The sequence below is a fragment of the Colletotrichum abscissum genome, assembly GCF_030869225.1.
Source record: "Colletotrichum abscissum strain IMI 504890 chromosome Unknown Scaffold_21.1, whole genome shotgun sequence".
NCBI classification, from domain to species: domain Eukaryota; kingdom Fungi; phylum Ascomycota; class Sordariomycetes; order Glomerellales; family Glomerellaceae; genus Colletotrichum; species Colletotrichum abscissum.
The window spans coordinates 77,063-98,652 of NW_026850110.1; the positions used below are offsets into that span (position 1 = coordinate 77,063).

Genomic DNA, 21,590 nt, shown 5'->3' on the forward strand with positions numbered 1-21,590 from the left:
CCGCGGCTCTGCGGCTTGCTCCGGACTGTCGCGACACTGACGGAATTGGAATCCTACGCTGCCCAGAACTCGTCCGAGACTAGATGTGACGGACTTTGGCTTTGTCCATTCCTGCCTTAGCATAGGGCGGAGTCAGCGGCTTTATTCGTCCCACACATTGCAGTGCCTATCTTTTTTAGCCATCATCGCGATGATGCTCTTGATCATATAAGCCCATCGCATCCTGGACGGGTGCCGACGGACTCCATGTCTGGGCTCCAAACCTTGTAGACCGGACGACTCCAGCTGTTCCCCCGTGGCCCCTGCTTCCTCTTGTACGCCAACCTGAGTGGCTAGGACATATTCCCAAAGCAACCGTAGAACACGCATCACGCGTCAGTCTGGTTTCAAACGCCGTATACGATCAGCTACAGCTGACCAATATCGCTGGTCGGTCAAGTTGGGGGATTCCGACAATCGTTGGCAGAGTCAGCAAACTCCTGCTGCCTGGTCGTATAAAGTCGACGTGTCTTGTGTTCACGCTGAGTTGATGAGTAGTTAGTGGTGTTAATGAACTTGTGTCACTGTTAGTAAGATGGACTTTTTGAAGACGAATCCTGTTTATCTCGGTGGTGCGCTCGTATGCATCGCACTGGCTGCGGTACGTTTCCAACTCACCGGGCTTCTCACTGATGTATCTAAAAGTACCTACCACTGACAAATGGCTTGCTAGTACGTCTATGCCGGGCTCACAAACCCCTTGTCGAATATTCCTGGGCCGTGGTACACCAGGTTCACAACACTGCCATCGACATTCAAGGTCATCACAGCACACCACCCCGATTGGATCCATGATCTACACGCCAAGTACGGGCCGGTGGTGCGATACAGTCCACACGAGGTCGATATTTCTGATCCACCAACATGCCAGCGGATTCACAGCGTGAAGACTGGATTCTTCAAGTCGCCATTCTACTCACTTCTCATCACGGATTCCTCTAGCGTGTTCAACGAGATACGCCCAGAGATCCACCGCAAGTACAAGCGTTTGTTGTCAAATCCCATGTCAGAGACTGGCTTGAAGACCTTCCTCCCTCGCATCGACAGTAAGGTCCGCTTGGCCATTGAGCGCATCCGTGACGAAAACAAGGTTCGAGGTGCAGCCGACATTGCGAAGTGGTTCATGTTCCTCTCGTTTGATGTTATCGGTGATCTAGCCTTTGGAGAGTCCTTCGGCAATTTGGAAAGCGGCAAGGTATGTGGCATCCTCTTCAAAGTTCCGACGAGACATTTGGGGCTTGCACTAAAACCCATGGTTTCGAGTAGAAGAACCGATCTGTCAACGACTTCGTCAGTCTCGGTTTCGTCGGCGGATTACGGTCCATGTTCCCCACAATCGCCCAAATCTCTCTCTACCTTCCGATTCCAGTCTTCAAAGAAGCCACCGCAATCCAATACCGTACTTTTGACTACGCTCAGGGTGCCCTAGACCGCCACGCTAAGCGCGTCGAAGAGACTGGATCAGATCCCCACCCGACAGTCTTCTCCAAGCTCTACAACGCCGGCGAAGAAGAGACCTGGAACCCGATCGAGATCCGCGACAACGCGCAGGTCTTCATCGTGGGTGGCAGCGACACGACCGCCAACTCGATGATCTACCTCGTCTGGGCGGTGTGCAAGATTCCCGAGATCAAAGCCAATCTCATGAAAGAGCTGGATGCTCTTCCGGACAACTACACATACGATCAGTTGAAGGAGCTGACGTATGTGAACTGGATTGTAAATGAGACACTACGGCTTTACACCGCTCTGCCGTGTGGGCTTCCAAGAATTGTACCCCCTGGCGGCGCGGAGCTTGCGGGACAATTTATTCCCGAAGGATTCACTGTTACAACGCAGGCGTACAGTCTTCACCGGGACGAACATGCGTTCCCTGACCCCTATAGATTCTATCCCGAGAGGTGGGACAATACCACACAGGAGATGAAGGATTGCACCATGCCCTTTGGCGGTGGCGCCCGAAGTAAGCACTATTCCGAATCATGGCAGCCCTCTCCGTTGAGATAACGTTTTGCTAACAGCGAGAAACAGCTTGCTTGGGAAGGCATTTGGCTCGCATAGAGCTACGACTCATCACTGCCAGGTTTTTCAAGGCTTTCCCGAAAGCAGTTGTGTCTAATCTCGAAGGGATGTGCGACAAGGATATGGAGCCAGCGTTGCATTTCCTGATGGTTCCCAGCGGTCATCGATGCTTGATTAAGCTCGATGGGTAATTGTACATCGGACTGTTGGCATAGAGAAGAACATGAGGGACATCATAAGTTCTTTGGATACGTCAAATCGTACCGTGAGCCTCGTTTTCGCGAACCAGTGTGAAACCAAGTCGGTTGGACAGGACCTGGAAGGGTAGAAGCGGGGCAGAAGCTGAACCAGCTGGCTTCGGGATCCCTTGCGGAAGCAGAAAAGATCCGGCGGGCTGCATATTTCAGCCTGCTTACGTGGGACGATGACTGACCGTATGGAGACTTCAGAGCTGCAATCAAGCTGAGCTGACACTCCTGTACTGTATTGTTCTTCTCGGAAGCCAAGGCATTTAGTCCGGCGGGGAATTCGGATGCGGGAGTAAACTTTCCCATGTCATGCCGCGTTGTGGAACTGGGGTACGGACCGCCAAAGATGGATGTGCACATATTGAGGTACTTTCCCTTATCAAAATGAAGTCAATTGACTGGAAGTGCATGATTCTACGCAGCCTAGCCATTGGAAAACTAAAGCCCGCACGTTATCTCGTCTAGTAGGGGAGGTCTCAGCTAATTCCATAGATGACAAAGACACAGCTGAGCTGCAGCAACCCGCGGGCGATACGGAGCGGGGCTCAAGGGCGCCGTGCCCCGCCATCGGCTGCAAGGACCCCACTACCCCGCTGCGGCCCCCTTGCGGCGGAATGGTTCGACCGCGCCCTATGACTTCATGCTGAGCCGCCCGTGGTTCAAACTTCCTATGTAAGCCTCGACTAGCACACACCTCTTCACCGCCACATCCATATCATACACTTGTGCCCTCCTCAGAGCCTCAATTGACTGCCCCTGAGCTCATTCCATCACATTGACACCCCATACACCGAAGCAATGGCTGAAACTCCAAGCGCAAAGCGTCAAAAGTCCTCCAAGGACGTCTCCTACGAACTCATCTACTGGCCAGGCCTCCCCGGCCGCGGCGAACACGTTCGTCTCCTCCTCGAGGAGGCCGGCGCTGAATACACCGATACCGCACAGATCGAAGACGGCGTCAAGAGCGTTCTGGCTCAGATCGACGACAAGAACCTGGGCGACGAACACAACCCGCCTCCCTTGGCGCCTCCCATCCTGAAGCATGGAGACCTCCTCATCAGCCAAACGCCTAACATCCTGCTCTACCTCGGACCACGCCTCGGCCTCGCACCCAAGATCTCAGAGGGTGACGACGGCATCTACAGTGTCAACGGCCTTGCACTGACTGCACTGGACGGACTCAGCAACGAGGCTCACGACACGCACCACCCCATCGCGACGGGGCTGTACTACGAGGACCAGAAGGAGGAGAGTAAACTCAAGGCGAAGGACTACATCGCCAATCGGTTGCCCAAGTTCTTTGGGTACTTTGAGCGGGTGCTCAAGAGCAAGGCCAGCGGCGAAGGTCCATGGCTTTATGGAGGGTCTCTGACCTACGCTGACTTGGTGCTCTTCCAGGTAAGATATCTCTTCCGAAGCGCTGTGGTTCTAAGGATGCTAATTCGATCAGTGTATCGATGGTCTCAAGTTCGCGTTCCCCAATGCTCTGAAGCGAATCGAGGCTGCTGGCGACTACAAGGGTCTCTTTGCGCTCTATGAGGCCGTCAAGGAGCGGCCCAAGATCAAAGAATACCTTGCTAGCGACCGTAGACAAAAGTATTCTCAGGGCATTTACCGTCACTATCCTGAACTGGATGAAGAGTGACAGTGAGATTGGTGTCATCTAGAAAGGTCCATTGCCCGAACATATGTTAGGATGGACGAGTTGCAATAAAAGTCATCTGTTCAAGCTCAAAAAGTCTTATATGTTCCATTCAACAAAAACAACCTTGAAATTATATGCCATTATTTTCCCAATTATCCCATTTCCGGCAGCCCGTTCGCTCTTGCCGTCTATTGCGATCTCATACCATTTTGAAAGTTCACCCAGTTGTTTGTTGTTCTGCTTTAGAACACACCACAATTCCTCGCGTCTTCACAGCCTGTGGACCCCGCCTCATATTTTTCCCCACACCAACTCAATCTCTTGACCCTTTATTCTATTACCACCCCGAATGCTTTTTGATTATCTCAATCGCATCACTAAAGCATACACATACTTAGTGGTCTTGGATTTCGAGAGCGATATCGGAAGATCACGTTACTCAGTCATTTTCAAGCCGCCCAGCATGAGCGATCAACAGAATCCCGCACCTCTCAAGGATCCATCGAATAAGGAGTCGACTCTCAACGCTCTTGGCAACCAAAATCCATCGATTACCAGGCTCGCGAGGTCTTGGGGCCCTTACACACCTCCCGACATGAGCTACTGCGCTCTAGAGGTGAGTATCCTTAGCAGTCTGTTTATTATTTGTCATTGCCGCCTTAATATCAAACCACTGACTGATCTCAATGGTTTTGATAGCACGATGACCCAGTCTTGCTGGAGAATATCAAGATGCTCAAAGAACTCACGTCTGAGTGCGACGAAGATCCTACCAACCTCCTCGACGTTGTGATGAGAGTTCCACCTAGGCTGAGCAAGTCGATTGTATACCTGACGGTTGGGCTCCTTCAACACCAAAAGCTGGTCGAAAACTTACTCATGGTGACCGAGCTGCGTGCTGAGAATGATGCTGGTCCTATCAGAAACACAAAGAACGGCCAGAACGTGAAGAAGGGGAAGAAGACAAAGACAAAGACTAGAAAGTTGGCCGACATCAAGGAGGACAACGAGGACGATGAGAATGGTGGTTCCATGGCTCCCAAGGGTCTAGAGAAGAATGACCAGAAGAACGAAACAAAGGAGAACATGAGCAAAGCTTTTGGCCCCGCCGAGAGCAATACTGTGGCCAACACCAATCATCTGGCGGTACCCAAGAGCAAAAGGAAGAAGGCGAAGAAGCAGAAGGCCGGCAACGCCATTGGGATTGCTGAGAGTAATTCACAGCTCAACACCGACCAGCGAGCAGCCTCCTTGAATACGAAGACCACGGCAAAGCATAAGAGTAGCAGAGGCTCCGGGACTATGGAGAGTAACGCTGGAGCAATCACCAAAAAATCGACAGTCTCTAAGGGCAAGAAAGTCAAGGCAAAGGAGAACATTGACAACAATTCCAAGACCGTGAAGAACCACCCAGGAGCCAATATCAAACAGCAAGCAATACCCAAGAACAAGAACAAGATGGCTAAGACCAACAAGAAAGACAGTGCGGCGGAAACCCATGAGCAAGCTAAGAAGACGCAGCCCAAGAGTGCCCCAGAGTCGTCAAACGCGCAGAACAACAATAAGGTCGAGAGTTCCCCCAAGCCCAACGAGGGTGAGAAGAAGGCAAATGTCAGCGAGACAACCGATGGCGGATTCTTCTCCGTCCTTGAGATCGAGTGCATGAAGAAAATTCAGGGTCGCATTGAACGCGGGATCAGAGATTGCCAGGAAGTGTGGACTGTGGTGCAGAAAATGGAGGAGGCGGCAGAGTCGGAGTGGGCCAAAGCCAGAAAGATGCAAACCCAAGAACAGGCCGAGTGCTCCGCTGAGGGCGGTTAGTCTTTACTCCAAAGGATTCCATTGAATCTGCCCTCAACGTCACTTGTCAGGAGAGCGGAATATGGATGAGGAGAATGGCACAGTCTGGGTGAACAGCCTGAGAGGGGACGAGGTGGACTCCAGGCTCAGGAATCGTAGGCAAGACTTGGCAGCTCTTGATCTATATATCCTTCACCAGTCATCCTTATAGAAACTGCAGCAGTGTGCTCATTCATCAATGAACGTGAAATGCGAAGTATGGTGTGAGAAGATGAACCTCTTTATCTAGATTAGGCAAGGAACTCTTGATCAAAAAAGCACTGGCTATATTCACATTAATTGAGTAAGAAATGGAGATGCTGGTGAGAATTCCATTGCGGACACAACTTGAACGACTGTGTGGTCGAAAATAAACAAAACGATACTGAGGCAGGCGCACCCCTTTCGCACCTGCACCTGGGGCGAAGAATATTTTCCCAAATCTCACTTTTCAGCTTTCTCTCGCCTTTCTCCCTCAACATAAGGTACTCACTCCATTCAACACACTCTCCTTACTCCCACGCCACAAACAGAGGGCGATATTCCATCATTCTCTCACTCTTGGCCACTTTGGCATCACAGACAATCGCCTAAAATCACAATCAACACAAATCAAAGCCATGTCTGACTCTACTTCGAACTCTTCTTTGGATTCTGCTTCGGACTCGGCCTCGGAGTCTGCCTCTGACAGCGACGGTCCTCAGTTGCCATTCCGCAGCAGCCGCAGCGCCGCGAGACGCAGACGCAGAGCCCGTCAGGTATGCCCTTCCCAATCCTCATCCTTTCCCTGCCTCGCTGTATCTCCAGAGGTACAGTGTGAAGTTGGCTCAAAGGAAAATAAAAAAGGATCATTCCTACTCACCTCGGTCTCACAGATGCAAGAACGGCGTCTCTATGAAGCCGATCTCCCTGATCATGACGATGATGACTCTGATGATGGCTCTGCAAGCGAGTCTTCGGTGCAGTGGGCTACAACCCTTTATGCCACTCCCGAGCAGCTGAGAAACCTGCCTCCTCTTCCTCTCAATAACTCGAACTATGTGGCCGACAATGCTTCGACTCCTCATCCCGTTAACCCCGTCCCGGACTCTCCTATCCTTACAGAGTCTAATTCGGAAGATTCTGAGACTGGCCTTAGCAACGCTGTCTTCGATGATTCTGACGTCGATGAGGCTGCTTCCGACATCTCTGAGGATAGTCTCGCCGATGTCGTCCCCGATCCCCGTGTTCTCGAAGCGATTGCCCCTGCGGGTTCTGAGCGAAACCCCATCGTGATCAAGAGCGCTCGCATCATCACCAGAATGAGAGCCAGAATTACGGAGAACCCTGCCACCGCCATTCAAGAGCGCCGAAATGCCATTGCGACCATCGGCGAGATCTTTCCGTTGCGCTCACTGACTTATGGTGGTGGCCTTTTCACTCCGTTCCAGCCCCTTGGCGTGTGGCATGAAGACATCCTTCTGAGCGACATAACCGCCTCATTGGCACTGGAGCTGGCTTTCAGCCGTCTGGTCGAGTGGTCCGATACCGTCAGGGCCCTCAGGGATCTAACGCGACAACTCACTGAAGAGGTCAGTGACGAGGAGTACATCACTGCCGAGGAGTTCCTCACTGACGAGGAAGACTAGTTGGGTCGAATTAATCAGGAGCTACATGGTGTTCGAGAGATGTTGGAGGGTCGACACCATGTGCAGTCGACACCTTTGCTTACACAGTCCGAGTTGAGCGACATTAACAACACTGTCCTTAGCCCTCACGAGCTGCGCATCGAGATCATCGAGTTCGTAGCCAGGGAAGTGGGCTTCATTGTTGCCTCGACTTACATCGACCGCTACCACCTATATCTCCTGGAGACCCTCTCCTATCGCCCCCATCTTATCATCGCGACGCTGTGTTGGGCAACTGCATTGGCTTTGTTGTTCTACTTGCTCTTTGCTGTGAGATTCTGAATGATCTCCTAAGAGGAGGTCTGGATAGTCCATAGGGATTATCGGAATTGGAAAGCCGCCTGGCTTTGTGAGTTATCGCTGTTTGGAAGGTAGTCTTCCCATGGAGGACTTCTCATCATGATCATTAGTGCCAGAGGTAGCTTAGGGCAAATGTTACACAAGAGCTACCCACAGACCACATCTCACTCATTCCAACCATGTGTGGGCAGAGCATAATCCGAGACGTAAGGCCTTGCAGGACTCTATTAGAATAGCTCACGTGCCATGTCGAATGTTGAGAAAGCATAGTTCTCAACTCGGCTGCAACACTTTATGTTTGACCTTTTCAGACCGCGCCAGCCATCAGAGACAGAGGTTCAAATGAGGGGCGAGAAGGATTCAAGGCCTGACGACTATAATACGGGCAATTCCAATTGACAATACTGGATAAGGGATGTTTAGAATGGGTATATGAGGTTTTGAGGAAAGCTCATCAGCTGGACGCAACACGTAGGTGTTCGTAGCAAGTTCAGTCCATCCGCAAACCACCCATGACTCGCGGCACCGGTGTCGGGATCATAAAGCACCGCCACCTTGGGATCCGTATATTTTTTGTTTTTTCTCAGGGGCGTGCTCCAGCTTTTCGGCCCAGTGGTGCCCAGCCGGGGCCCGATGAATAAGGGGGTTTTCTCCACAAGCTTCCCCAACATCGTTACCCTGGCGTGCAGGCGGAGAAAGGCAATTGCCCCAAGATGAGTTGGAGAAGCTCTAGAACTGCCAATGTCTCTCAATAAACGGTCACATGAGGCAAGTTAAAATTGGAATTCCAGCCACGAGCTCTGTTGCGTCGGTGACAATACGAGAAGAGACCCTGAATTGCAGGGCTCAGTTGCCAATAGCTCGGATATAACAAGGGTTTTGGGGAATTAGAGGTTGCGTGCTAAATTTAGGTAGGTGAGTCTTTGAGAGAGGGCGGATTTCCTTCCGTTAGGCGTTGATGATTGTCCCTTGAAGTCGCTTTCCGGTGTGAATACAGCTTTCACCCAGGCTGAGGCTGGAATGCTTAGACTTGATTCCGTCTCCCCCGTGCCTTTTGATTGGTCTCCAGAGACTTCCAAGCATTCAAGCCACAGATGTCTCGTTTCTCCATGTTGCTAAAGTGCCAAACTGTTGAGGTCAGTGATAGTGGCAAGGTGTGCTTTGGTAGCTCCACCTCTAATCCCAGTTTATCAGGCCGGACCAGTCCAAAAACGTCACCGGGCCCAGTTTATCAAAAATCAGACTGTCTGTCACTCTCTCATTAAAAACTTGCGGTCAGGACTCAGGAGGCAGCGGTGTGTTCTTGATCACTTCAACTTTCAACCTCAAGCTCACTCACCCCTTTGCCTCATAATTCGCTCTCGCCATCTCATCAATCACCTCCTGAATTACTCGCGCGTACCCATTATCTACTTTTAATCCTAAGATGCCTCACAGCACGGAGAGCCTCAAGCTCACCAGCAACAACCTGTCCTCAATCTCCTCTCAGGAAGGCAAGCAGACCGTAAAGGTCCCCACGTACGACCGCACCGTCGTCAAGGAGGGCATCGTCCACGTCGGAGTCGGCGGCTTCCACAGAGCTCACTTGGCTGTCTACATCGACCGCCTCCTCCAGAAGCACGATGAGCGCGACTGGGCCATTTGCGGCGTCGGCCTCCGGCCCAACGACGCCGCCATGCGCGACGTCCTGAGCGCCCAGGACCACCTCTACACACTCATCGAGCGCTCCGCAAAGGGTAGCAACGCCAGCGTCATTGGCAGCATCAACTCGTTCCTCTTCGCGCCCGACGACCGCGAGGCCGTTATCGCCAAGATGGCTCACCCGGACACCAAGATTGTGTCCCTGACCATCACCGAGAGCGGCTACTACTACAACGAGAACACGCACCAGCTGCAATCGGAGCACCCCGACATCCAGCACGACCTGGCCAACGAGGACCAGCCCATCAGCATCTTTGGCTTCCTCTACGCCGCGCTGGCCAGGCGTCACGCCAACGGCCAGAAGCCCTTCACCGTCCTCTCCTGCGACAACATGCAGAAGAACGGCTCTATCACCCGCTCCATGCTCGAGTCCTTCGCCCGCCTCAAGAATCCAGAGATCGCCGCGTGGATCGCCGAGAAGGGCGGCTTCCCTAACGCCATGGTCGACCGCATCACCCCCAGTACCTCCCAGAACGACATCAAGTCGCTCGCAGAGGTCTTTGGCATCGAGGACGGCTGGCCCGTCGTCACCGAGCCCTTTATGCAGTGGGTCGTCGAGGACAAGTTCTGCGACGGCCGCCCGCCCTTTGAGAAGGTCGGCGTCCAGATCGTCGAGGGCGTGCACGAGGTCGAGCAGTTCGAGAAGCACAAGCTCCGCCTCCTCAACGCCTCGCACTCCGCCATGGCCTACCCCGGCCAGCTCGCCGGCTTCAAGTACGTCCACGAGGTCATGGAGCACCCCATCTACCGCAAGTTCGTCTGGCAGATGATGCAGGAGGAGGTCAAGCCCCTGCTTCCCGAGATCCCCGGCGTCGACATTGACGAGTACTGCAACACCCTCATGGAGCGCTTCTCCAACCCCACCATCATGGATCAGATCCCCCGCGTCGCCCTCGGCGCCTCGGGCAAGATCCCACAGTTCATCATGCCCTCCATTGCCGAGCAGATTTGGACCACGGGCCCCTTCCGCCGCCTGTGCTTCGTCGCCGGCGCCTGGTTCCGCTACATCAACGGTGTCGACGACGAGGGCAAGACCTTCACTGTCGACGACCCGATGCGCGAGGAGCTCCAGGCCTTGGCAAAGGCCGGCGGCAACGACCCGCGCCAGCTGCTCAGCGTCAAGATTCTCTTTGGTGACGACTTGCGCGGCGACCAGCGCTTCATTGATGAGGTCACCAAGGCCATGGAGCTCATCGCCAAGGATGGCGTGATGGCCACCATTCCCAAGTATGTTGATTAAAGCGAATCAATACTGGGAAGTGTAAAAGTGTTTGTCGACTTGTGCTGGTACAAGCAGCCTTTTATGTTATAATGAGTAAAGCAGGGATAAAAATGGGTACTTGAAGCGGTCATGAGAATTTATAGATATAGATATAGATATTTATAGAGACATTTTGTGTTTTGATTTTGTACAAAACGAGGCCATCCCGTGCGTTTGATGTCAGTTGCAAAAGAATTTGACTCTGACACGAATACGAAAGGTGGAGGTGCAGTACGCAAACGACCAGGAGAGGGATCTGATGCTTTTCAACTGCCAACATGTCTCCCACCAGCCCCAGATATTCTTAGAGCTCTTTAATGCATCGAACAAACCACTTGCCTCCCTCACCTACCTGGCAGACTTTTGTTATTCCTATCAACCCCTCTTTTTGGACTCGACAAAGCAAGGCAAGGGAGTAAAAGTTTCGAGAGGGAGCGGGCAACCCCTTCACTCGATATTCAGAAAAATGAGGTCATGGAACAAGACAAAGGGAAAGCTTCTCCCTAGAACGTCAACAATATGTACTGCATGCTGTTTTCGTTGACCTAGCTCCTTGTTGGCTCGAGCTGTGCGATGGCCTCAATCCGTCCCCAGGGCTTTCTCGACTGGCTTTAGAAATTTGAAGACGATGAGGGTGCTATCCAATAGCTACAAATAGGCCTCGGCTGCCAGTGATCTGGACTTTTTCTTTTTCTGGTCATCGACTCATCAACACCCAGAAAGTCCATCAAGTCCGCCTTTGCCTAAAGACCTATTCATATCACAGCTTCGGCACAGCTTTCAGAGTCGTCCGTCTGCGATTGAAGCAACTTGCAAGGTCTTTTTCCACGATCCTCGCCAGTAAGTCACTGAATTCTTCCATGGTGCCACTCATGTTCAGCCTCCATCTCGAGTTGCTAAGTACTAACGAATTGCAGTCTTCAGATGACCGATCAACTTCCCATCATGGAAATCAAGTGGAATCTCACTGTGGGCGAGAGAGTGAGTTACTACTTACATCCGATTTTACCTTTACTCTGCTGACCTGAGGAATCTGGAAAGTATGTGAGACTCGACGCCGCCGGTGCCAGCTTGAGTATCTTGGAAGAGGCGCAGAAGACCGTGACCCCCGAGAAAGTCGAGCAGGTCGCCGACGAACTCACCACGGAGGAGCAAAAGGAAAAGGTATTTCAGGGCATCCATTGTATAGCAGCTACCGATACCGAGACCTATTCGTTTGTCTTTGAGACCTTGGTCGACATGTACCTGATGTCTTACAAGCTCAATGAGGACCAGAAAAAGGCGGTTGAAAGTCTGGTTAGCGAGGTTAAGGAGTTGCGTGGGCAGATAGAGAGGCAGCGCATCAGGTTATGCCGCGCGGAGCGATTGGCCATGCTAAGAAGTAAAGGGGAGGATCCTTATGGGTGTTAGAGGTCACTGTTTTCTCTACCTTGGGGTACATGTACTTTTCAAGTGGAGAGTTGAAGTCATGATTCACCTCGGTACGTACCTGTGGTATTAATAATTGACACAATGCCCCATCCCGAGATCCAAGGCTGGTTCGACTCGTATCAACAAACGTACTTCCAAAACATTCCCCGAAATCGAAATCGAAAACTTCTTTGAGTGCTGACATCTGAGTGACAAGTCTACAATCCCTGTCCTTAGGTACGCCGGCACCTTACTGTAACGCAAGTTTAGGTCCCCGGACCATAGTCCCGGACCCGGCATTTTCACATCTGAGTTGCCTCGCTTGATTACCAGTCGTTCGTTCCTCGCGAGTTTTAGCTACGCCATGGCTGCTCCTACGGCGGCGTTCCTCGCAAGTACCGATCTGTCGTCCAGCTTCCCTCTCTGACCACAGTTGCGCGTGGGTCACGATCATGAAGCTTGCTCCTTACGCTTTACCCAAATTTCAAAGGTGCCTCTATCGTTGTTGCCAACTATCATCCGGCGGTCAAATATCTTAGATACGCAAGAGTCACCAAGAAAACAAAACACCAGGTTGGAAGATAGCCGACGAACCACCTGATAACCAACGAAGATAGCGTCAACGAATAGGGTGAGAAGCAAACAACCCACAAATGTCAGCGCCGCCGCTTGATTTTGCTTCGTGAAACCAAGTAATGCCAAGACCTGTCTTTGGGAAATTCTCCATGGATCATAGACCTTTGAGCATCGTTTACCACATATCCTGATCTGCGAGAGGCGAATAAGAAGCTTCCACCATATCCTGGCAAGGTGGTGTACAGGCTTAGCACCGCTCCTCGTTGATGCTCAAGACTATGTTCAGATATCTCCACCCGACTTTTTGGCTTTCTATCCGCCATCAAAGTAGTAGCTACTAGCCCAAGGAAATATGCTTTCCCATGAAGTGCTCTAAATGCTATAAATTGAGTGCTGGCCTTGAGCTCGATGTTGTTTTCTATCTGCTTGTCGACTTGTCAACCTTTTGGCACACCATTCCACTTGCGCTCGAATCCCCTTAGACAACATCTTCAGAGCCCTTCTATCCAGCCTTTTCTAGAAAAGGTTTTGACCGTTCCGAACTAGAGAGTCTTCAGTCTTGCCGTTGTCCTTCAACTTCCAAACACCTAATCGACCATCCATCTCCAAAGCTGACGTTCCACGTCTCTACCATAGTGGCGTCGAACACCTCTGGGCATGGAATAGCCGTAAGTAGTCTTCATTGGCTCGCACACCTTCCATCAGTTCGTGCAACCTCGGCCGAAAATCTTACAGTCAGCTGGATTTGACTTACGAGTGCCACCCGAGAAAGTATCATCAAGGCGCGCCAGGAATACCGCGTATGTGCAGACGCTGCCTTGACATTGGAGTGTCTTACAGGTGTATTAGACCGTGACTAATGATCACAAAGTCATCTATCTTCACGATGAAACCGCCACATCTAGCCGACATAGGGTGCCTATCCTCGAAGCCGAGAGTAAGTGCGCAGTCTTAGGGAAAATGTCCTTGGAGCAAACATGACCTGAACTAACAAAACCCACCGAATTTGATGTTTTCAACTTGCTCCGATCATTTGGCTGGAATAAATCAATTGTTGAAAGCTACAAAGGGTGGCGTCATCCACATGAAGCGATCATCGCGAGTAACACAAAGTTGAGCTAGAAAGGTCTGGAGGTGATCACGGATATCGTCGGTTATTTCACATTGAGGAATACTGTGGGCGCACATCGCCACTGTTGTGGCGCTCAATCCCTTCCTATGTTTAGCATTATCCACATGTTCGAGCTCGTGCGGCAGCTGGACCACGACTTTCACAACGAGCTACAAGAGACTCGCGCGTTGCTTAAGACCGAGGTGACCGGCGCTGAGTTCATGGACCAGGAAGATAGTGATTAAGGGAATGGCCATTGCCTTGTTGTTCCTCGCTGATGCGGCTTTCAGGTCTTGCATACTGGTTGACTCTAGGCACCCCAGACGAAGTACACATTTGGTTTTGCAGTCGGATTAGGAATGATGATTGATGAGTGAGCATCATTATCGATAGCACCACAACCGAGGAATGTATTCTATTGTTCCTTATTGAGTCAGTAACACCAATCAGTCCTACCACCGCAAATCTTGTTCGACCTCATACCTCGCGACTCCTCGTAACTTGGTGCAATTAGAACCTGCAGTGGAACCTCATATCACGTTTAGGAAGGGAGTTCGGGAGGCGGGGACAGCCCGGAGTACCTAGCCTTCTCGGATGTGGCAGCTCCACAGCCGCCGAACCATGTGGGCACTGGTCGTTCCTTCCCGGCCGAAATTCAACTTCACCTGCTCCTGCCCACCTACCATGTCCATCTCTCCAGCTGGGTATTTGCCTGGGTATCTCTCATTGTGTGATCCCGTCACCTGATTCGATACGTACTTGGTCCAGAAAATTCAGTGAGTCTCGAAATTGTATTTTCTCGAGCCCAGAGCCAATAATGCCCTCTTTTCGCCCCACCCACCGCGATCACTTTGTTGATGCCCCAGCGTCAGTTGAACTGCCCTTTTGATATTCCATTCAGAAAAAACAGCATCAAGTCAGCAGAATGGTTGGCCACATGGCCTTGTACGTGTGATTTCACAAAGCAGCCTTTGTGCCTGTTTCCTCATATCCCTTTAAATATCTCCCTGCTGCAAACACAACAGATAAGCCTCGACGCAATGTTCCACATCAGAATGGTCACCGCCTTTGAAGCTCCTCAACCACCTCTCAGACGCATTCTGTCATTGTCCAAAGGGACACAGTCAAGGCCGTCAGGGTCCACCGGCTGAGTAGCTTGATGCAGACCGCTGACGCACCAATTCAAACTCATCGCCACTTTGAGCAGGTCCAACTCGAATCCCGTCACAACCTCTTTGAGATGTAAGTCTTCCATAAGTGACAAGTCAACAGAAACCTAGGTTTTGTTAGCAAAAATACTTGTGGGCTGTTATGGAGGTGCTCGAACCAGGTCCGAAATCTGCACGCCTTGCTGAGCAGCCTGCCTATTGTTGGCGTTAACGGCATCTCTCATGCGACCGAGTAGTTGTTCAACTTCATCTTCCACCTTCTTAAAGGTTTCTTGTTCCTGATCGCTCGTGGTCGACTTGGTTTCGATGGCTGAGCGGACGCTCTCGAGCCTTTCGGAGATCGTACTGGACTGAGATTGAATAGCAAAGGTCACCTGCATGCGGTCCCAGATCTTTTCCATCTCCTGCGGCGGTAACAGTCAGCTTTCCAAGATTCCTGACCTGAGATGTGTGCTGCGAGGGCCAACTATACCGCTTCTCCTCCCATGATGACCGTCATCTTTCTGCCATTCTCGTCGGTGGCCACTTGTTTCTTGGGCATGTCCTGTTTGCCGCCCTGATTACCCAACTGCTCAGCGGTCTCTTGGTGGATCTTTCTGGCCTTCGTCCCCTTTCTCTGCTTTTTCCTAGATACGTTCTTCTTTTTGGCCATTGTGAGGGGATTTGGCTGGTCGATATGGGGGCAGATTCGTGTGGTTGGTGAAGGCTACTATCTGCATGGAGAGTACTGGGGATGAAGATTGGCCTGGGTTGAAGATAAATGTGGAGGGTACCGTTAGACAGTATTTGGACAGGTTGGGAATGCGGAGGGTAAAGAGGGTAAGCTAAAGTGTTGGTTCAGAAAGGTTGCGGGTGGAGGCAGATTCTGTGCAAACGGCCACGCGCCCACGTCGCGCGACTTGTCGTGCCTGTCAGGCACCAACCACAACGTTTGAGTCTCCAAACTTAGATGGGAAGCGACTGAGGGAGACCGTCGAGTTGACCAATTCTGAACGTGGCTCAGAGAGGTATTGTAGACGTATCAGTTGGTAATGTAATTCATGGCAAGCTGGAGGACTTTCTCATGTGGAAGCTACAAATCTCACTTATCTCCGCTCACCAGAACAAGCGCACCACGCCGAATGCCAAACAGCTAGGCAACTTCTACACGAGAAACGTTGACTACCTGGATGATTCCAGTAGGCCGTTGATACCTTAGTTGGTTAATACGCTGGACTACTTTTGATTAAGGACGTGCCCCTGCTTCCCACCACACTTGCGCCAATCTGGTGTCGGACCCCGGTCCGGCCCGCTGGAAGTGTCTTCCGGTGGTCCCCATTGGCCTGCAAGCCCGCTGCACTGCCTCCTCACCATCCCTCTCTGCCAACCACATTCGTCCGGTGACATTCCCAGACCTGTGGCGTTTTCGACCGTTGATTGCGGCTTAAAAGTACTTTGACAACGCGCCTTTCCAAATAGTACATACCGAAGAGCATTGCCTTTGGCTTCGTCTTTGTGGATAGCAATCTTGCTTACGCCCCAAATAGAGTGGAAGTGTAAGATGGAGGCACCACCTTGGGTGTGCCGTAGACTCTTTGTAGACAAGCAGGACAACATGATCTCAGGTGTCCTCGGTTTGGAACTGGGCTGGGCTCCAACGAATCACCCTTAATGAGGGCTTTCGTCGTTCGAGGAAATTTGGTAGGAAAGCTGATCTTTTTGCATTTTCTCATCACATTTAGGATATTCGACACAGAGTCGGGAATGCTAGGCTGACTGTAACCTTGGAATTTCCGTCTCTGATTACCCTATCCTTGAATCCCAATACTGAAGCCGGTGATCCACCAGGTAGCCCAATCCTTCACCTTCTCAATCCCAAAGACTAAAGACTTTGGTCTTGAAAGCATATCTAGACTTTGCCAAGAGCGCATGACCGACCGTCAGCTAGAAGGATCTCACATATGGTACACATAAGTTGTGTTCGGCTGGGTACGCGTCTCAAAGGCCTCAAGCTCCTCCTGAACAACATCACGGGCTAGACCCTCCATATTCTCTCCAAAGTCCTCCTCGATCTCGGCCTTCACATCCTTGTGCAGATCGGTCTTCATAGCGTCCTTGACCTTGGTAACCTCGGCAGCAACGGTAACGGGGACCAGCGCCTCGATCTGAGAAAGCATCCACTGAGAGTCATCGCCGGTCTTCTTCTTGATGGCATCATCCATCTGCTTGGAAAGCTGGTTCTTGAAGTAGAAGTCGAGAGCGTCCTGCAAGTTGGCGACGACACACTCTTGAATGATGGGAATAGCACCTCGGATGGCAGGGAGCATGTGCTCCTCAGTCTTGGCCGCAAGAGTGGTGCCGATGGCTCGCTGGGCGTCGTGCACAATCTTAGAGACATCGTTCTTGATCTCTCCCTTCATGGTGTCTTTGAGCTGGTCCAGGGCATCTTGCGTGAGAGCGACCTTGATTCTGTTGAAGACCTCTTCTTTGATCTCATTCTTCAGCTCATTGTTGACTTCGTTCTGGATCTCCTTAAGCTCGGCAATGGCACTGCCCTTCACGTCCTCCATGATGTCGTACTTTAGCTGGCTAACCATCTCAAGTCTCATCTCGCGCTTGACGTCCTGCTTGACCTTGAACGTGATGTCGCGCTTGAGGATACGCTTCAGCTCCTCTCTGAGCTCATAGTAGAGGCGGCCCTTGATGTCGCCGGTGAGCTCCTGAGCGAGCTCTTGGATGAGACGCTCTTCGATTGAGCGCTTGAATTCTCCGTCGACTCTTGCCTGAAGCTCCTTCTTGAGCTCGGTCTTGAGTTCATGCATGATGTGAGCCATGAAAGCAGCGGTGTTGTCGCTGGGGAGCACCTGATCAAAGACAGGCGTCTCCTTTGACGGGCTGACGGAACGGTGGAACAAGGGAGAGTTGCGATTGACAGAGGTGTCCTCAAGGGAAGAGATGTCAGACAGAGTTGGACGCCCAGACTTGATACCCTTGGAGCCAGACAAGGCGTCCTTGGATGCTCTAGAGATATGTCCCCAGCAGCAATCGTCGACGGTGTCCTTAATAGGGCTGACGTTGTTAATGCCCTCAATGTTGTTAGTATATTCAGTCGTCGTAGCGCTGCCAGTGCGGCCAGAAGCGGCAGGGCGGTGAACGTGGTGCTCGTTTGCCATAAGCTCAATCGGCTCACGATTCAAGGCTTGGATGATGCGCTTCTTGTTGTCGGCCTCCATCTTGATGTGCTGCTGCTTCTCATTCTCAAAGGCTTCCTGAGCCGCAGCAATCTTTTTGTTGGTCTCGTCGAGACTGGCATTCAAGGCGGCTCTCTCCATCATGAGCTCCTACAGATCCATGGTCAGTATTGTAATCATCGGCGCTCATCAATCACATCGTAGATTCATCACTGTCAAAAAAAACCACCGTGAGCACTCACCTCGATGAGGTCGATAGATTTGACAGTCTCAGGAACGAGATGCATCTTGGCGAACTGGTACACCTGCAATGATCAGCAAAATGAATCAAAATTGGTGTGCAAAGAAATTCTTGCTTTTGGTACGCGTTGTCTTGTGATACTTGTTGAACTTTTATTTTGGGGGATGCTTGAACGTGAAGATCGTAAGGTGAAATGAGTTCTTGGGCGAAGTGCGAGCGGAAGCGTGTGTATGAGAGGGGAAGAGTGAGGCAATGTGCGGGTGAGAGAAAATAGAGGATGCGGCTGGTAGAACGCGAGATTGTTTTGATAGCGTGTTGGGAGGCCGTCTCATAGATTCCTGAGTGGGAAGGCGCGATTGAGGGAGGAGCTAGGCTTGGAGGTTGAGGCAGGTGCCAGCCATCAAACCCAGACTCACCTCACCTTCACCGTTATCCTCACCTTGGCCTTAGGTGAGAAGCATTCTAGGCACTCCGGCTTATAGACAAGATGCCTGAGGAATTTCTCTCCGTCTAGCTACCGGACGAAGAAAAGAAATTGTCAACTGCCATATAATGGAAGACGGAATGGGGCGGCTTCTTATCGAGCTCTCAACAGCATTAATCCGGGTTGTAGCAAAGTCTCTTTACGCCGTGTTGCCTGTATGAACCACCCACTTGATGCAAAAAATTCATTGAACTCAAGTTTGGCCGGATATAAATACAAATGATGAATGGCGTGTCATCCTAATGGTCCCATAGACCCCTTCCTCGTCCGGGAAGCCATGAAACTTTTGCTGTTCCTCATCGCTTTGAGCCCTCAACCAACATCTTATATCTTCAAGCATGCTGCTTACTGTTGTATCTCTCATTAAGATCGGGTATGAAGACCTTTCCGCCCCCCCCCCCCCCGCACCACCCCCCCCTCCGCCCGCGCACGTGGAAACTTTTTTTTCTTCGTCGCCGCTGTTCCCCCCAACCACAATCTTTCATTGCTAGCGCGCCCTTTTCTCTCGTCTTTCCCCTTTGTAGGTGGGGTTGAAAGCCTTTCCCCCCCCCCCCCCCCCCCCCTATTGTCGAGTCTTATTTCGTCTTGGGTCATCTTTGTTACGTTCCAAAGTTTCCTTCATCCAGCTTCTGGCCTTACATCTGAATTTGTTCGAACAACTACCTCTGTCTGTCTCGGAGAGACGATTCCCCGGTCCCGTTGTTGAGCATTGGTAGTTTGCGGGTGTCGGAGTGATTTGCAATCGGTACATGGAAGTGAGATCTCGCTTCCCAAGTTGGGCTCATTCATAGAACCACCCGTATAATCTGCCTTTAAGCCGCTTCTGATGTGTTGTTTTTATTCGGCTGAATTTTGTTTCCCTTTCTTGGCATACAATTTCCGCAGTAATCCATCTTCGGGGTCCTCGGGATCCTCGGGGTCTTCATACTTGCGCTGTCGCTTGAGTCCCGTTGCGACTTATATTTGCTATTGAAAGCAGAGATAGTGTCTGCAGTGAAGGCAATATTCTCTTGCGCCTTCTTTGTTCACAATCACCCTCATGAATCTCACGTATCATTTGTCGCCCACGGTCAGTATTGGAGATCTCAGCTTGCACCCGGCGGTGGTCGCCATTTTGAGCACGATTCCTGCCGTCGATGAGCTCCCCCAAGTTAGAATTGTTTGACATCTATCTTGCAAGCTCCGTTGTATTCAAGCAAGCTTTTTTTAGAGTGCCTATAAGACCAGAACCACAGCCATAATGCGAAAGGATTTCTGCAACGGTCCTCCTCATAACAGCGAGAAATTTGACGGACAGGGGTGGTTTGTAGGGGGCCACCTGCACATTGAACGTCACATCGACAGTGGTTTGAGCCCTTATTTACATCCCGTGAGTCCCGTCCTTGCTTCACAATTGACAATCCCGATTATTAGGAGCCTGGACCGTTTTGGCCGCCGAGAATAACTCCAGCGCTTCGAGTCAATGAGTTTTGGAGTCTCCCGCGCGCGCAGTTTTGCTGACGTGAACTTAAAGTTTAGGGCTTTATTCATGCTCGTATTGAAAGCGCTCTTTTGACGTCTCATAATTAGCGAGAACGAGGACGCAACCAAAGGAGAGACTTGGCCTGAGTAGTCATCCTGGCAGATTGCCCCCTATAGAAAACAGAGTGCCCTAACCGGGCCCACCAACTTACTTGCTGGTCCGGGTACTTGAACCATTTGAATTGAAGGACCTGACTCAGCGGGAAGGAGAAGCTTAAGAGCGCGGTCAGGGCGTCTCTGACTTAGGTTGCTGCCAAGAACATGGGGGCTGAACTTATGTAGGGGGGGGAGGTCCAACCGTCCAAAGAGCCTGGACCTGATTAGCATCGGAAAGGGACGAAACACTTAATCAAAAACCAACAGTGAGGGCCAACTTTTACTCCTGAATTACACTCATTCTGACGGAAACAGCTCGGTGGCCTTCCCATGTGCTCACCCTGTCGCCATGTTTTCCCATCCTCGACGCTAATATGAACATAGCCGCAGAGTTTTGCGTCGCCCGAGCCCGACATTGCACGTATCGGAGTGCTCTCGATAGGCGCAGAGGATTCTAATCAGGGCGTACGCGCAGATGAACTCCCCGAAACACCAGTGTTGATCCCGTTGTCGTGTTCGTACTCTTCAATCCACACAATGACTCGTGCGAGAACAGACTCAACGCCCCTGAGCAATGTTGAATAACCCGTCTCAAGCTCATCAACCGCTTCGATTGTTGGAACTTGAGATTCCCCTTCGCGCCGTAGTCGAGTGAAGTTAAGCACCTGCAAGACCCGGTTGTACAAGGTCATGAGTTCTTCCTTCTTCTTCAGGAGCAACTGGTAGTCTTCCGCAGTCTTGGGTTGTTCCTCAACTTCGCGAGTGTCCAGATGTTCAAGTGCGACTGACACAATTTTTGTCACGGCCGCGATGTCTTGTGCGTTTATGCCCTCAGATGTGGGGGTGCTCGTTGGCGGGTTATCGTTGCCCTGATGGTACGTCAACGGTTTTGCTGGCCTTTTTGGCAACTAACTTGCCCTGGGCCGATTGGAAGGAGACATACATCGACTGAGCCGGCCATCATCAAATGTTTGGTGTTCGACTATTTGTACGACATGAGTGCATGAGCTTGCTTGGTTCGCGAAGCGCGAAGCGGGAAGCCGAGGATTCAATGTGTCTGGTCGGTTGCAGTCGGATTATTGTGAGATTA

The 21,590-nt window shown here is 51.4% G+C and overlaps 8 protein-coding genes across 8 annotated transcripts; 5 read left to right on the forward strand and 3 right to left on the reverse strand.

The window, feature by feature from the left end:
• Positions 1–574: 574 nt before the first annotated feature.
• Positions 575–2,252, forward strand: CABS01_08934 (cytochrome P450; the record flags this gene model as incomplete). Its single annotated transcript, XM_060542292.1, has 4 exons — positions 575–640; positions 713–1,234; positions 1,306–2,002; positions 2,071–2,252. The coding sequence occupies 4 exons, from the start codon at positions 575–577 to the stop codon at positions 2,250–2,252; spliced, it is 1,467 nt and encodes a 488-aa protein (XP_060400573.1).
• A 697-nt stretch (positions 2,253–2,949) lies between these two features.
• Positions 2,950–3,954, forward strand: CABS01_08935 (glutathione S-transferase; the record flags this gene model as incomplete). The annotated part of the gene is made up of 3 exons (XM_060542293.1): positions 2,950–2,981; positions 3,071–3,707; positions 3,760–3,954. 3 exons carry the CDS (start codon positions 2,950–2,952, stop codon positions 3,952–3,954), a joined length of 864 nt encoding a protein of 287 aa, XP_060400574.1.
• Positions 3,955–4,417: 463 nt separating this feature from the next.
• CABS01_08936 (uncharacterized protein) lies at positions 4,418–5,775 on the forward strand (the record flags this gene model as incomplete). Its single annotated transcript, XM_060542294.1, has 2 exons — positions 4,418–4,570; positions 4,654–5,775. The coding sequence occupies 2 exons, from the start codon at positions 4,418–4,420 to the stop codon at positions 5,773–5,775; spliced, it is 1,275 nt and encodes a 424-aa protein (XP_060400575.1).
• Positions 5,776–6,413: 638 nt separating this feature from the next.
• CABS01_08937 (uncharacterized protein) lies at positions 6,414–7,742 on the forward strand (the record flags this gene model as incomplete). The annotated part of the gene is made up of 3 exons (XM_060542295.1): positions 6,414–6,551; positions 6,669–7,364; positions 7,422–7,742. 3 exons carry the CDS (start codon positions 6,414–6,416, stop codon positions 7,740–7,742), a joined length of 1,155 nt encoding a protein of 384 aa, XP_060400576.1.
• A 1,444-nt stretch (positions 7,743–9,186) lies between these two features.
• On the forward strand, positions 9,187–12,132 carry CABS01_08938 (mannitol dehydrogenase domain-containing protein; the record flags this gene model as incomplete). Its single annotated transcript, XM_060542296.1, has 3 exons — positions 9,187–10,688; positions 11,640–11,703; positions 11,764–12,132. The coding sequence occupies 3 exons, from the start codon at positions 9,187–9,189 to the stop codon at positions 12,130–12,132; spliced, it is 1,935 nt and encodes a 644-aa protein (XP_060400577.1).
• Positions 12,133–14,897: 2,765 nt separating this feature from the next.
• Positions 14,898–15,640, reverse strand: CABS01_08939 (uncharacterized protein; the record flags this gene model as incomplete). Its single annotated transcript, XM_060542297.1, has 3 exons — positions 14,898–15,095; positions 15,147–15,392; positions 15,461–15,640. 3 exons carry the CDS (start codon positions 15,638–15,640, stop codon positions 14,898–14,900), a joined length of 624 nt encoding a protein of 207 aa, XP_060400578.1.
• Positions 15,641–16,922: 1,282 nt separating this feature from the next.
• CABS01_08940 (uncharacterized protein) lies at positions 16,923–18,445 on the reverse strand (the record flags this gene model as incomplete). The annotated part of the gene is made up of 2 exons (XM_060542298.1): positions 16,923–18,308; positions 18,401–18,445. The coding sequence occupies 2 exons, from the start codon at positions 18,443–18,445 to the stop codon at positions 16,923–16,925; spliced, it is 1,431 nt and encodes a 476-aa protein (XP_060400579.1).
• A 2,513-nt stretch (positions 18,446–20,958) lies between these two features.
• On the reverse strand, positions 20,959–21,461 carry CABS01_08941 (uncharacterized protein; the record flags this gene model as incomplete). The annotated part of the gene is made up of 2 exons (XM_060542299.1): positions 20,959–21,369; positions 21,444–21,461. The coding sequence occupies 2 exons, from the start codon at positions 21,459–21,461 to the stop codon at positions 20,959–20,961; spliced, it is 429 nt and encodes a 142-aa protein (XP_060400580.1).
• Positions 21,462–21,590: the final 129 nt, after the last annotated feature.